The 14047-nt window shown below is 43.3% G+C and overlaps 1 protein-coding gene across 2 annotated transcripts in view; it reads right to left on the bottom strand.

Moving 5' to 3' along the window:
* The window catches only part of akt1 (v-akt murine thymoma viral oncogene homolog 1), a 36643-nt gene extending 23390 nt beyond the window's left edge, over positions 1-13253 (bottom strand). The window contains exons 1-2 of one of the 2 annotated variants that reach the window (XM_031279116.2): positions 12994-13253; positions 7700-7885 (exon numbers count right to left, since the gene is read on the bottom strand). In XM_031279116.2, the coding sequence (XP_031134976.1) occupies positions 7700-7745 (46 nt within the window). In that variant the 5' untranslated portion in view covers positions 7746-7885; positions 12994-13253. Of the gene's footprint in view, positions 1-7699; positions 7886-12936; positions 12957-12993 lie in introns of those variants that run through there. The other variant, XM_031279117.2, reaches the window with a different exon arrangement.
* Positions 13254-14047: the final 794 nt, after the last annotated feature.

Raw genomic sequence — 14047 nt, 5'->3', positions numbered from 1 at the left:
TGGGGTAAGACCATAGCCCTACTGTGCATGTAAACACAATGACAGAGGCCCACCTTAGTCATCTGGCACTAGATAAACTATACACACACAAGCCTCTCTAATGTGGTTGAGTGTAAGCACACACACACACACACACACACACACACACACACACACAGAGAGGAACCAAGAGAGAGGGTCAGACAAAATGCGCCTCTCAGTGCCTGTACCCAGTGGTTGGACTTCCTGAGAGGGCTGCTGTTGGGTTTTGTCCCCGTCTGGCCATTCATGGCTTGGGGATGGGAGGAAGGGAGCCAGTGGTAACTGCATGAACTGTGCATGTGTATGTGTTTGAGTGGTGAGAATCGGATGAGAACGGGGGGTAGGCGGAGGTTGAGGATTAGGGAATTAGAACTCCAAAGCGAGGGAGGAGGGGGGAGTGGGCTGCGCCTTTTGTTGGTTTTTCCTCTGCCCCCCCCCATCCCTTCAGCCCTTTTCTGCCGGGTTCTGCCTGTAGGCTGCAGCTGCGGCCTGCCACCCTGTGCCCTGCATCTCAATGAGCCATGGGCCGCCCGCTCCAGAGGAGAGGGGGCTCCCTGATGCAGGGGTCACCACTGAGCCCCAGCAACCACAAACTCCACCCCACACCATCCAATGCTCTGAGCCACAGAGCTCTGGACTGGGCTTCTCGTGCTGCCCGGACACCGATATAACCATTTGCCCCTTTCGCTGTGACCATATAAGGTAGCACAAGGCTCACATGGCATCCTAAAGTGTCCAGGAGTTTGGGCTCCTACATCCCCCCCACTGCTTTCTCTTTATGTCTTCCTGACATCCCCCTCCTCTCAAAACCTCTTTTGTTGGCCCCTCTCTCTCTCTCCCATGCAGCTGGATGGGGGACTGCATTGCCAGGGCTTTGGCAACAGCATCAACAGGTTGCAGGGAAGGGCCACCCTGGCCTCCAATGTAGCCCTCTCTGTCTCGTCCCCTTATCCCTCTCTCTTTCTCTCTGTCACTGTGGTTGCCGCTGCTAACCCAACAGGGAAAAAAGCACGGGGTGGGGGGGGAGCAATGGAGGCAGCCTCTCTTTCTCACGCTCATAAGAAAGCCCTCACTTCTTCTCCATGGTGAGTGACACCTGCTGATTACCATAGAGACACTGTGGGAAGTTCCCCCCTGCCACACTGGGGCTGAGATTTGCCCCCTCTCCCTGGGTAAACAAGCAGTCCATGGATTAGTTAACTGGGTTACTGCATGGCAAACAAATAAACACACATTATTTAGAGCAAATTAGTGCCAATGAACTCTCAATGACCAGTGTAAGATCAAACACCCCCAAACAACCATGGAGTTAATCCAGAGGATCCATTTTTCCTGGAGATAGGCAGTCTCCAGCTGAGGAAAATTGTCAAGACAAACTTCCTTCTAAAAGTATGACCAACTTTTCTGTATGGCATCTGAATAACTTGTGAAATATGTTCTGAGCAACACAATAAAGCTGATGTGGAGGATATGTGGACATATCTGAGCATACGGTCAACTCAGTCTGCAGACAGCTGAGCATCCCCTTCATTTCTCTGTCTCCCCTGCCCTCCCTAAACTGGAGATAGGTGCCAGTTATGTGATTGATGCCGGAGACTGGGAGCTTTTCGCTGGTCCATAGCCGCTTCCGCCATGGGTCTGAGTTGTCAGCAGGGTCATTATCCTAGCAACAGGATGGTGGGGCTGTGGGTGAGCAGTGTGCGCTGGAAGAGGGGGAGGACCAAGATGGGGTGAGCTTGTGGGGGCAGACAGAGGCAGAGAGAAAAGAAGTGAGTTAAAAGAGACAAGGAGAAGAGGAAGAATGTGGGAGTAAGAAAGGAAGAGAACAAGAGGAAGGACAGTTTAGAGGAAAGCGTGGAAACAACAAAGACAAAAAGGGGAAGAGAGTAACTGAGATGGAGTGTGCTGCTGAGCACCACAGTTGTGGCGAGCAGGCGGACTCTGCACAGCAAAGTAAGCACACAGCGGGCTTGCCGTGAGAGGAGGCAAGCGGTGGAGGTGCCACCTCCCTCAGCCTCCTGCTCCCCCCACCATGCCAGCCTGTCTGCAGACAGCTGCACCCCAGTAATTTACTTCTCTCCACCACATTTAGCAGGAAGACTGCTTCCCATTACCCAGAGCAGGGGGTCCGCGCTGACGGCCAGATACCCGGCCAGAGCGCTGGCTTCCTGGTGTGACACCCTCTGCTGCTGGACGCTGCCTACAGGGGCTCCATTCCCAAATCTGCCTGGCACTGCTACTGCTACTGCTGATGATCAACTAGGTAGTGTCTGAGTATTTAATCACCAAAGTTGGAGTTATCTGTTGTTACTGTAAGTTAATCACAAGAAGTTTATGAAGAGTAAAACATGCTACATCTATTAGTTTCAGTCAAACCACTAAATGACCCATCATCACAGAATGATATCCCCCAGTTTACTCAGTTTTTTCCTTCTACAAAAATCCCTTTTACTGTATCTCTCACTTAGCTTCTATGGTTTGTTTTCCACACACACATTGCCCTTTAAGATTGTTCACTGGTTATAATTAATATTGTCTGGAAACTCAGGCGCTGACCTTCCAGCTCCTAATTTTGAAGAAAAACTATTACATCTTTAACATGTCTCATAAGTTATATTTGTTACAGTTATTTAATGTACTGTTATTTAATGTTTAGTGCCCATCTATCAGTTAAAAAATGTGCAGCAGACAAAAGTCTCTTTAATTTGTACTTAACAACAACAACATGGAGATACACAATAGGTTTAATTATGCATATAACTTTATACATAATGCGATCACATTACAACAATTAAGTAGTAAAGCACTGCATAACTTTGTTTCTGATTAAAGTAACTTCCTTAACGTGACATATTATCCACAAGATTCAAGATAAACATTTTGTGACCAACTTAAAAAAATCTCGTCATTCGAGACTTGTTTATGTGTAAAAGCCTCACAATATAGGTGAAGATATTTGCAAATTGGATGAGGTTTTGCTCTAGTTCTGCAGTACGTAATGTGTGGGTTTGCGTGTGTGTTGCTGCAGCAGTGTGTGGCCCATGACAGCCATAATGAGGGGATGTGTAGGAGCCTGGGCGAACCCAGCAGCAGAGCTGGCAGCCAGTCAAAGTCCTGAGACAGTCAGCATTGCAGCATCATGAGACATTCTTAAATCAGGTGGGCCTGCTTCTTTGAAGAGCATTTAACTGTGCAGGAAACACCACATTCCCTTGCTGAGATCACTAATACAGAGGGAAAACTAAAACAAATGTGAGAAAATGTTGGCTGAATTACTGGACGCCTGTTCACCAGATGCACAAGGCACAGATATTCAAAAGATGAAAAAAAATGTTTCATCTACACTGACTACTGTGTCTGGTGTTTCACAAAACCCATGCATGCTTTTCTCCTCTCTTCCCCCTCTCTCTCATTCTCACTTTGTGTCTCATGCACTTTCCTGGACCACCAACAAGGTCTCGCTTGGGGGAGCAGCTCATGGGTGTCCTTCAGCCGCACGACCAGCAAAGGAGCCAATCATGAGCTCCAAACCAAACTGCGAGAGGGTCTCTGTGGCATGTCACACACAACATCCATCCACTCCTCCTGAGGCCACCTAGGTCACTGAGCAATGTTCTGGGAACATCACAAATCTCTCTCTTTCTCTCGAGCCAGCTGAGAGAGCTACCCAAATCCAACAGTTGTTGCGGCCTTCGTTAGCCTAACGAAGGGGCCAGCTCTTTATACTTGTCAGGGAGCAAATGAGTCAAACAAACAAGGGCCATGGAAGAGGGGAGGACAAGCGAGCGCTGTTCTGTTGAGCTTCACTGGGTTCTTGGCCGCAGCACTTCCCTGGAAACTAGGGAACCCACAATCTGCCTCTTTGATGTCTGATGATGATCTGGCTTTGATGGAAATTTTGGAAAAAAAAAACACACTTGCAATAAGAAATAACATGCTGCTCGGTCTCTGTGGCCACTAGAGGCCGTAGGCACATTCAAAGTGTGTGGGTGCACTCTGTGAAAGATCTAAAAGGGAAGTACCATTTGGGGACGCATAACAACTGGTTATGATAGTAACAACAAAGTTACAGTGTTTTTGCAAGCCTGTACTTGCGATGTGGTCTGTGCATAAGGGCACTGGGTAATGTCCTGCTGGCAGTGTAACTTCTGAATAAATATGCTTCACACTGTCCATTCACTCACACATTTGCATAGCCATGTCCAGACGTACGTACACACTACTCCCGTCCTACTCGGCTGCTTTGTCTTGCATTCCAAAACTGTCCTTCTATAACAGACATCCAAGATAACAGTCACACACCAACACATCCCAGGCAGGGTCGACAATCCAGACACATTACTGCAGCACAAGGCTTAAGGAGAAAGTATGAAGGTGTGCCCTTCAGAATGAGATCATTCCATTGAGTGCAGCCTGTCTGGAACAAATGTACAGAGCACTCCAAGGCTGAGAATTTGCAGCTATAATGACAGATTAACTCTACTGGGGGGTTTACCATAGATAGTTAAAGGAATTGACCAACAGATCCCGTTGCTCTGGACAGAGACCAGTGAAGGATATTAGAAGCACTTTTAGGGTGAGGGCTGAGCGTTACTGCACAGCCTCCAACTGAGCTTGAAGATGTAGATGTGACGTGAGCAACTTGTCTGAAAGTTGTAAGTCTTCTGGTAGCTGTGCAAAGAGAAATCTCAATCATTCCCAATCTTGCAGAGACGGAGAGCGTAGGTATACGTAAGAAGATAACATAGGCACAGGCTAATTATTGCCAACTAAAATGCTAGTTAACATTAGTAATTAAACTTAAATAGCTAATGTAAGTCGAAACTGCCTGCAAGCTTCTCCTGTACTATATGGTAATTCCTCTACTATGCGACAGTAAGTCGCGGTTATGACACAATCATTAGCCTATTTTTACAAAAACGTCTGCTACAGAGCCATAACGTGAGATACAAGGTAATGGAGCCTTTTATACATTGTCGTGTTTCTTTAGATATAAACAATGGACAAATGAAGTATTTAAACGCTTCAGATGTAAAGTTATTCGCTGTCAAAGTGACGTCAAAATGAATGGCAGTCAATGGAATGCTAACGGCAGGTGAGTGCTTGTTAGCATCAAAATGGCGCCATAGGAGCTACACATTGTGGAGCGAGGCTTACCCCCTTGGGGTTTACAGGCTACTAAGGCACAATGCTTGCTCTACTTTCATTCAGGAGCCTCCAAACAGTTTACACATGCATGCTGAACATGACTAATCAGACAGGAATCAAGGAGCGAGAGTCAGTGACATTGATGTGTTCAGCTGACATGCCAGAGCTGCTGTGCTCTGTGCATGTGACTGGCCCACCATGAAATCCATTCATTATGTAGCACCATTAATTGGGCATTACTGGAGGAAAAGGCCACACTTTAACTGTACCTGCTTTTGTTATGTCCAATACGAATGTCGTTTGTTACTAGGCCGTGTCCATGGAACCCACACAAAATGTTGATAGAAATATGGAGGGCTATCTTTTGTAAAACATTAAATTGGTGTTTTGAGTGCACACATGGGAGTAATGAGCATGCTGAACACACTTGGAAGCGGTATAAGCCATTTATTATTACGCCCACATGGAGATGTGAGTCACTTGGGTGGCGCCACCACACAAAAAAACTCCACTCAAGGTGCAACATGGGATGATAGTGGTTGAGTGGGGGTTGCCTGGCTGAAGGTGATGGACAGCAAGACAGGGCTACTGCAGGTTCACCTTCTGTGCAGTGGCTCTGGGGCAAAGACTGCATGACAGTGACGCGACACTAAAAGCCTTCCTGTCAAGGAGGCAGGTGGACGCCCTCCAATCAAAACACAGAGGCTCTGGGTGACATTTCACAGGGCACAGCTGCTGGGCTGCGACAGCATGCCAACTCACTATTCCTGAAGGGTTGTTTGTTTAGTGTGTGCATGTGTGCAACAACTAGCAGGGTGTCACTGCTACAACTCTGTGTGTGTGACGACCTGACTGTTTTTCTACCTGTCACTATTTGACTACTTTTAAAGTTATGTTTTACACTGGCTCTCAATCAGAATAGTCCATTCTTATCAGCACTGCTGAAGGTGTGGAAAAATTGACCTGGGCTGTTTTGTGGCACAAATAATATACAGAGAAAGGAACAAGCACCAGGAAATAACAGTTTACAAATTTATAGAATAAATGACACTGAAGCCCAAACCTTTGACTGTCATGACTAACTAATGTAATTTTACATGTTCCTTTCTCAAGAAAGGACGTTCCTGTTGTCGTTTTTTTCCCCTAAAGAGAGACACAAGATCTAGAAAAAGCTAATCAATTACAAGAGTTTTGCTTTATAGATTTCGACGAAGAGCTGTAGGAAATAAATTCAAGATTGGGGCTAAGATAAAACTATTTTTTGTCAACTACTCCCTAACTTTGCTATACTCAACAGAGCTTCTGCAAATTAAACACTATTAGCACCCAACATTTTATTCTTTCACTCACTGGAAGGACCAGGGTGTGTCTGCCTGAGACCAACTGAGCCAAACCAGGCTGACCCTTTCCTAAAACAGCAGTCTGTTATGCTCTTAGCCCAAGCCTTGAGGAGGGGGAGCGTGGGCTAACACACCACAGCAGCACACTGTTCCCCCCAAGAGTCCCAGGAACTCTCCTGGTGACCTGCTCCCATCACCTTATCCCCTGAGTCAGAGTCTTGGTTTCCCCTGTTCCAGTAAAAGCTTGGTTGCTTGACACTAGGCCTGGCAGCCTTCAGTGGTTTTAGAGAAGTTCCTTATCCTATTTTGCCCCTGGTGGTGGTGGAGTGGGCTCCGTGAGGCAGCCACATTTTGAAGGCAGAGTTAGTATGCACACATAAAGCTGCTCAAAGCCAGCAGGTATGTGAGGAATGCCTCTTCGTCTAAACAACAGGACTCGCGCCCGACACAGAGCCATGCCACGCCACACAGCACTGTCAGAGCGCCTAAATGGGGCCCACTAGGGACTCTGCAATTGGATGGCTCTTTACATTAGATCTGGCGTACAGCCTGTTTAAATACAGTTACCCGGTAATCAATCACCTTGCACATATGTCATTCAGTTCAGCCCTTTCTGCAGTATTTAGAAAACAAATCTGTCAATAGTGTACTACAGTAAACTCTTGCTAAAGTACTTCAGGAATGAAGGTAATGTGGATTTGTGAAATATTTGAACCATTGGAGTAAAAATATAATTTTAGTGTACACCATTTATGCCCTCAAAACACAAAGTAGTTTGAGTATATGAAAACTGCCATATGCATGTATTCCATGAAACCCACTACTTGTTTTGCAGTTTAAATACATTTCCATTTATCAGGGGATTTTGAAATATTTGCATAACTAACATATTTGGGGCCTTTGCATAGTATGTGTTCTTTGCCAACTTGGTTAACCAGAAAGTTTGCACAGTTGGGGTTTCTAGTACATGAGGTGATGATAACTATACATCTTAATTGAATTGTAAAAAATACACAAAAGAAACAAGAGCACATAAATAATGAGGTGCATACAGAGATGATCTTATTTCACTTTGGTTTTCAGCACAGCAAAGGTTCAAGTGCAGTTAGATTTGAAACAATCAATAATAAAACTGTTTACAACTGATAATAAATACAACTTTATAGGTCAAACTTTATCTGTACATGTACCTCTTTTATGCAGCCACCCCTCCTTGACAATTACCACATTGGTCATGTTGGTGGGCAGGGTGGAGGATCCAGGTTTCCCACAGGGAGAGAGACAGCTTTGTTTCCGGAGTTTCCTTCTCTTAGCTCTGTGCAGGAGCCTGGAGACAAGGTCCTGGGGTTCACAGCCTCCTTCTCAATGGTGGTTACCTATTAGTTAAAGAAAAGTAAAAATTAGTCCCATATTAGGGTGAAAGATTTTTTCCACTTGTCTTAATATTAACCCTCAGGTCAACATAGTAGAGGAGAGGCAGTGGAATCGAGAGGATTCTAGTGTTTTATGGCCCAGTTAGTGGAGGAAATGCTAAAACCAACATAGTCCCTTTCACACTACAACATTGCAAGGTTCATATATCTGTGTAAGGCCGTGGTTTTTGGCATTCACAATGAAGCCTCCCCCCTATTGGAAAATTCCATGCTGTTCACACACAACCATTCCTAAAACAATTCTCACACAGGCTGCCTAAATAAAAGATTTTAAGACTTATTTTGCAGTTGCATTGGCTGTTTATCCTGATGGTTTAGCCAAAAGTATGTGTTTGTGTCCCATTTAATCATATGTGCCCATGATGATTTTTGTAACTTCATTCATTTTGCTGGGTTTTTATCCTGTAAGCAGGTAGCAACAGAGTTCAAAATGTAAGGGCTCTCATTAAGCAGTTCGATGAGTATTATGTTTTTGTTTGTGCTAAACATACTGTAGGATGTGAAATTGTGAGGGTGTGGCAGTGATTATTATCCCACTTGTAGATTTGCTTTTTGGCTAAAACTGAATTGGATGTTCTGAACAGAACATACCCTCAGGTGCTCTATTGCCTACCACAGCGATGTTCAGCATGAACGTGGAAGGTGATTAATAACAATTTCTTATATTATATTAGACACTGATGATTAAATTCACTATATTATTTATGATGATTTGTAATCATTATCACAGAAAAAAACTTGAGAACCCAACAACAATCAGATACATCAAGGTAAGGCTGGGCGATACAGCCAAAATCTTCTATCCCAATATAAGTAATTTCATATCTCGATAACGATAAATATTACAATATAGAATGTTTCTGGTAATTTAATAAATAGTCAATATGAAATAATTACATGGTAAAGCCTATTTTAAGAACTTTAGTGCAAAATGACCATAACATGCAAGGATCAGAACATAAACGGTTATCCAAATGGTGTATTTATTGCTGTAACGCAGTTCAGCCGCTGGTTTTTCCGACATCACGATAGAAACGATATAGAAAAATATATAAAAATTTAGGTCGTTTTGACAATATATATGGTCATATTGCCCAGCCCTACATCAAGGTTATCAACCACAGACAATATAGAGAGAGAGAAAAGATCAGTGAACCAATGGACATCACAACATGTTTTCACATCTCCTACTACTTGAAATCTACTCTTTACATTATTTTCTTACTAAAGTAATCTAGATGTAGGCTATTTAATTTCCTTGTGCTTAATACTTAAATGTGAAATCCATTATAGATTTGCTGTCTTGCAGTGATTGTGCCCTCAAAAATCAGAAAAGCCCTTTGTGTGTGGCATTATCCAACCAGATGTTTGTTTAAAAAACACAATACAGTTGACATTCAAATATCATATCACATGATGAAGACTGATGAAGATCATGTGATATGATCAAAAGCTCCAGACCAGCTACCAAATGGGCCTCAAGTTGAGGTTGTTCGGTTAACAAACTAAATATGTTGTGAGGTGAAGGTGCACTGCATCTGTGGGTGATGCTGTTTTTATTCACACCTGACCTGTGGTGGAAGCAATAGGGAAATGTTACTAGTTCCTGGCGAGGCAAACTGCCATGCTGATGTTAACAACATGGGCATCTATTTACACATAAAACAGGTATGAAAAACAGCCTGCAGCAAAGTAAGTGAAGCAAAAAAAAACAAATATGGGTAAAAGATCAAGCTAAACAATAATCTTACCATGTATGATAGAAGACAGGATAGAGATAAGAAACCAAATGAGGCTGAATTACATCACAGACTTATCCGTTATTCATCAATGGCACATACTAAAAAACTGCCGGCTATCACAACTAAAACACTTAACCTTTTGATTCATACAGTACTTTTTCATTTTACAAAGACGGCTTTGAATGCAGGGCAGAAGCAAAAGAATGATCAATTGCCATGCTTGTTCACACAAATGTCACATATTGCACCAGGCAATCTCTGACCATCAACTGAAATCAATTTGTCTGCTGCTGCTCCGTCAGAGTAAGGCCATCAAAAGAGTGCTCTGTTTGAGTGGCCTCATCCAGCTTACTGGTGGGGACAACAACAGGAAGTGGATGTGACTATTGACAGACTTTGAGTCATATCAGTACAGCCCCAGGCTCAAATACATCTCTCGGTGAATGTGCAATCAACGTGCCTTTTACTGCCATTCTGCTCGCTTCCATCAATGAGCAAAAGTGAGTTTGTGAAAGCACAGTTTATTTTTGCTCAGTGTTTTTGTTTATTGCACTGGGGTTGTGGTGCTTGTGTCACACAGTCGACGTTGGGAGGATCTTGGAGAGGGATTTGAAAAAGCACACTGAGTGCTATTCAAACTAGGGATCACACAAACTGTTGGATCTCTCTGGCATCTTAGTGTGTACTCTGTGACACAGGCACACACACATTATATACACATTGGGATACATCACACAAACAAACTTGAGCGCACACACCACAACCAAAAGAGCAACACATGCACAAGACCGGCTCTGGAGCCACAACAGAGCGCTGCTGTTTTAATGGGAGCGACCTGTTGCTACTGCGGGCTGTGTGGAAAAGCTGGGCTGCTGCCAGCGCTGCAGCCAGCAGCCAGCAGCCACTGAATGAACCCAGTACCCTGACAGTGGGTCACATGGTCCTCAGGCCTCTGGGCCACCGCCTGCATGCCTGCCTGCCCTGCTGTCAGGGCGGCTTTCAATCATTCATCTTTCTGGCTCCAGCACCAGGGGCCATCCCATTCAATGCAAATCAGTTTATGCTGCAAAGATGCCACACACTGAGCCCGTCACTGGGCCACAGAGGACAGTCCCATGTGTTTATGGCAGGAAGCAGAAAATCAGGCAGACATCACCACACTACTTCCTTCATCATAGATAGATAGATACAAGTCTGTTTTTGCTCTATTTTCTGCTGCTGCTTAGGTAAACAAGAGAGTCAGCAGCTGGTTTTACATTCCTCAAAGATAGAACATCACACTCAAATATTTAAAATTAAACAACAGAATGGGAACATCGAATATGCTCACCTAGTGCTGGAAAACAGTCCGTGAAGCAAAAATTGGTTTGTGTTCAAATGCCACAATGGAACCAGTAGTAGTGTGATCTACTACACAGTGCCAGGTTCCTCTTTCAAGTTCCCTGAAAACACATCACTAATGATAAGAATATTATGGGTAGGTGTAGCGGAGAACCAAACCACAGCTACTGTAATTTTGAAAGCCAAGTAGACTCGCTGCTTTAATCCTGCGATGACATGAACAGCAACTTCTTTTATGACTCATGTTGAAAATGTATTCATTTCCATTCAAGACAAGACATGAACTAAATTATAGATAGATCACGCAGCTGGATGTATTCAAATATATACCAATCATACTCATTCTGTCCTTAAAAAAAAATGTTGATAACACGCAGAATGAAACATTTGGTCTGTTGCAAATCAAATGACCTGGCTGTTGATGTGAGTAACTGACGGGATGAATGAAGCAAAAAGTATGTTTGTCTGGGTCACGAAACTGGGAGCACTCCAGCCTGAGAGGAGTACTGTCATGTGACGCTGACAGTGGGCTACCATCAATAGAAGCGCACCCTTCTTGATGATAATACATCTAAACTCCTGTGGTGCAGACAGGGTGACAGGCACAATAAGTTTGCCTGTGTACAGGGGCAAAATTTCAAACATTCCTCAGATTCTGCATGCAACTGGTGGCCCTTTTGCGTCAACGGGGCTGCGAGGGGATTGGGTGGGAGGTGACTGGTATTTTCTAAATAGAACAGGGAGAGCCAAGTAGTCACTGGCTGCATCATTACGCCAGCTTGTTGCGTCTTCTCCAGTCACATGCCAAGTCCCCCTGCGTACACACACTGGACAGATGTAGTCTCATGACTAGTAAAAACATTTTGACACTAAAAGCGTTACGGGTACAACATGCCTGGGGACAATGTTCTCTTTCCAGACTATACAAGTAACTTCTGGGAGGCAAACAGACAGTAACATCAGTAAAGTGAGACATTTAAGCTTTGCATCTTGCATGTCCATTAAACTTGTGCTGACAAACCTTTTCATTTTTGACTCCCACATCAGTATGCTTCACATCACAGACTCTTCAAAAAATAAACCTTCTTGACAAAATGACTGTAGTTAACAATGATTAAGTAAATAAATGCATAACTGTTATCATTGTAGGTGGGTTGATAACAGTGAGGACAGTAAAACCTATCACCAAAACAGCTACTCACATACATTTTGCAATTGTACAGATTACAGGGAAAGAAAAATAAGAATATAACTCTATTATACCTTTCCTTTATGACTCCCCTGGTGTGCAAACTGTGGACCTAAAAAAGTCCTTGGGTCCCATTTTTAAAACCTCTAAAAAGGTGGCATCTAGTCACAATAAAAATGTACTACTTTGGATCACTGAACGTGAATGCAACAGTTACAACAGAACAGCAACAAGCTAGCAAAGCTAACGACTGTACAATTATTGCCTGGCCATAAAGTCCTCACTCAAACACGTAAACAAACGCAGTGGTAGTTAATAACAATGAATGAGCTGCTCTCCTGTTGAGCTCATTTGTTTTCATTTGCCTCCTGGGTCATTAAGTACAAGCGAAAACAACTTTCTCGTAGAGGTGAACCGTTTAAAGTATCATGACTGCAGATATTTTGGCCTGAGGGCTGTGTCTCAAAAGTGGTCATTGTCAAAAAATGAATGGTTAACTGAAGAACACTGGCTGTTGTTTGTAGAAAAAAAATAACAACGCATTATTTACTACAGGACGTTCATAAGCCCTTGACTTTACGACTAAATAACTTCTACGGCGAAGTGAAGTCAGGAAAGCAGCTCATTTCAGGTTTGCTTTTAGCGATAGAAAGGATATGGGGCCTAGCAGGGCAGCTTGGGTGAGAATAACCGCATCCCATGTAAGTACAATGGGGACCTACCCTGTCTAGCTGTCGACCTCTTGTAGTTAAACATGCGAAGGAAACGCGGACATTTACCTGGGCAGGAATTCAACAATGTGTCCGTCTCATTATAGTGAGCTGTTTCGGCGGTATATTAAGTTGATAAGTCCTTCAACAATCTGGACAAAAGTGCTCTCATTTACTCCGTTTCTTTGCCTTTCTTCCACTACACCTCCCAAACGCGCTGTCTGCAATGCCTCTGTGGCAGCCTGCTCTCCCGGGTCCTAAAGCCGACCATTTTAAGAGTCCGACTCATAGGAGGAGCGGTAGGATGTCAGCCGTCTCATTGAAAAAAAAACTGCGTGGCCTTGCTGAACTCTGCGTTGTTTTATCTGTGCCGGTGGTTTCCAAAATAGGGTCCTGGGACCTACAGAGGCCCTGTTAGGGTTCCAGGGGATCCTCAGTACAATGGGGGTATCTGTTTTTTCCTTCCTGAAACATTCAGCATTAGATAATGCTACAAGACTGACTTTTTTTGTTACAGCTGTTCATTAGTGATTTAATGTTTGTACTACCTGCTGTAGCCTACAATGAGCTGTAGTTAATTATCAATTAATCTGCAAATTATTTATTTGGTCTGTAAAATGTCAGAAAATGTTAAATGGAAAAGATGCTCATCATCATTTCCCAGGGCCCAAGTTGGCATAGGTTATTTATATTATAAATTATTATAAAATCCCAAAATATTCACTTTACTATCATAGGTATAGAAGATCAAGAAAACCAGCAAATATTCACATTTGAGGAGCTGGAACCAGTGAACGTTATTATTAGTTATTAGCTAAATTAATTTCCAATACTTTCTGCTCGAGGCTGTAGACAGTTGTGTAATACCCCTTAACATTTTATTAGAACAAAATCTTATCGATAGTAATTTAATCATATAAATGTAATTTAATCATGTAAAAGTAGTGATGTAAAAATAGTACAAGCAGCAACAAAATTCCGTCAAATTGTACTGAAACACAAATACTCTACATTTAAATACACAAACTAATACAAAATGTCCACCATAAAACAGTGTAGAAAGGGGAATTCCCAAAATGTAAATATATATATATGAAGTGTGTATACAGTGGCTATAGTTTGG

This window comes from Sander lucioperca, chromosome 18 (genome assembly GCF_008315115.2).
Source record: "Sander lucioperca isolate FBNREF2018 chromosome 18, SLUC_FBN_1.2, whole genome shotgun sequence".
In the NCBI taxonomy this organism is placed as follows: Eukaryota; Metazoa; Chordata; class Actinopteri; order Perciformes; family Percidae; genus Sander; species Sander lucioperca.
The sequence above is the reverse complement of the archived record's forward strand: the minus strand, read 5'-3'. Positions and strand labels throughout refer to the sequence as shown.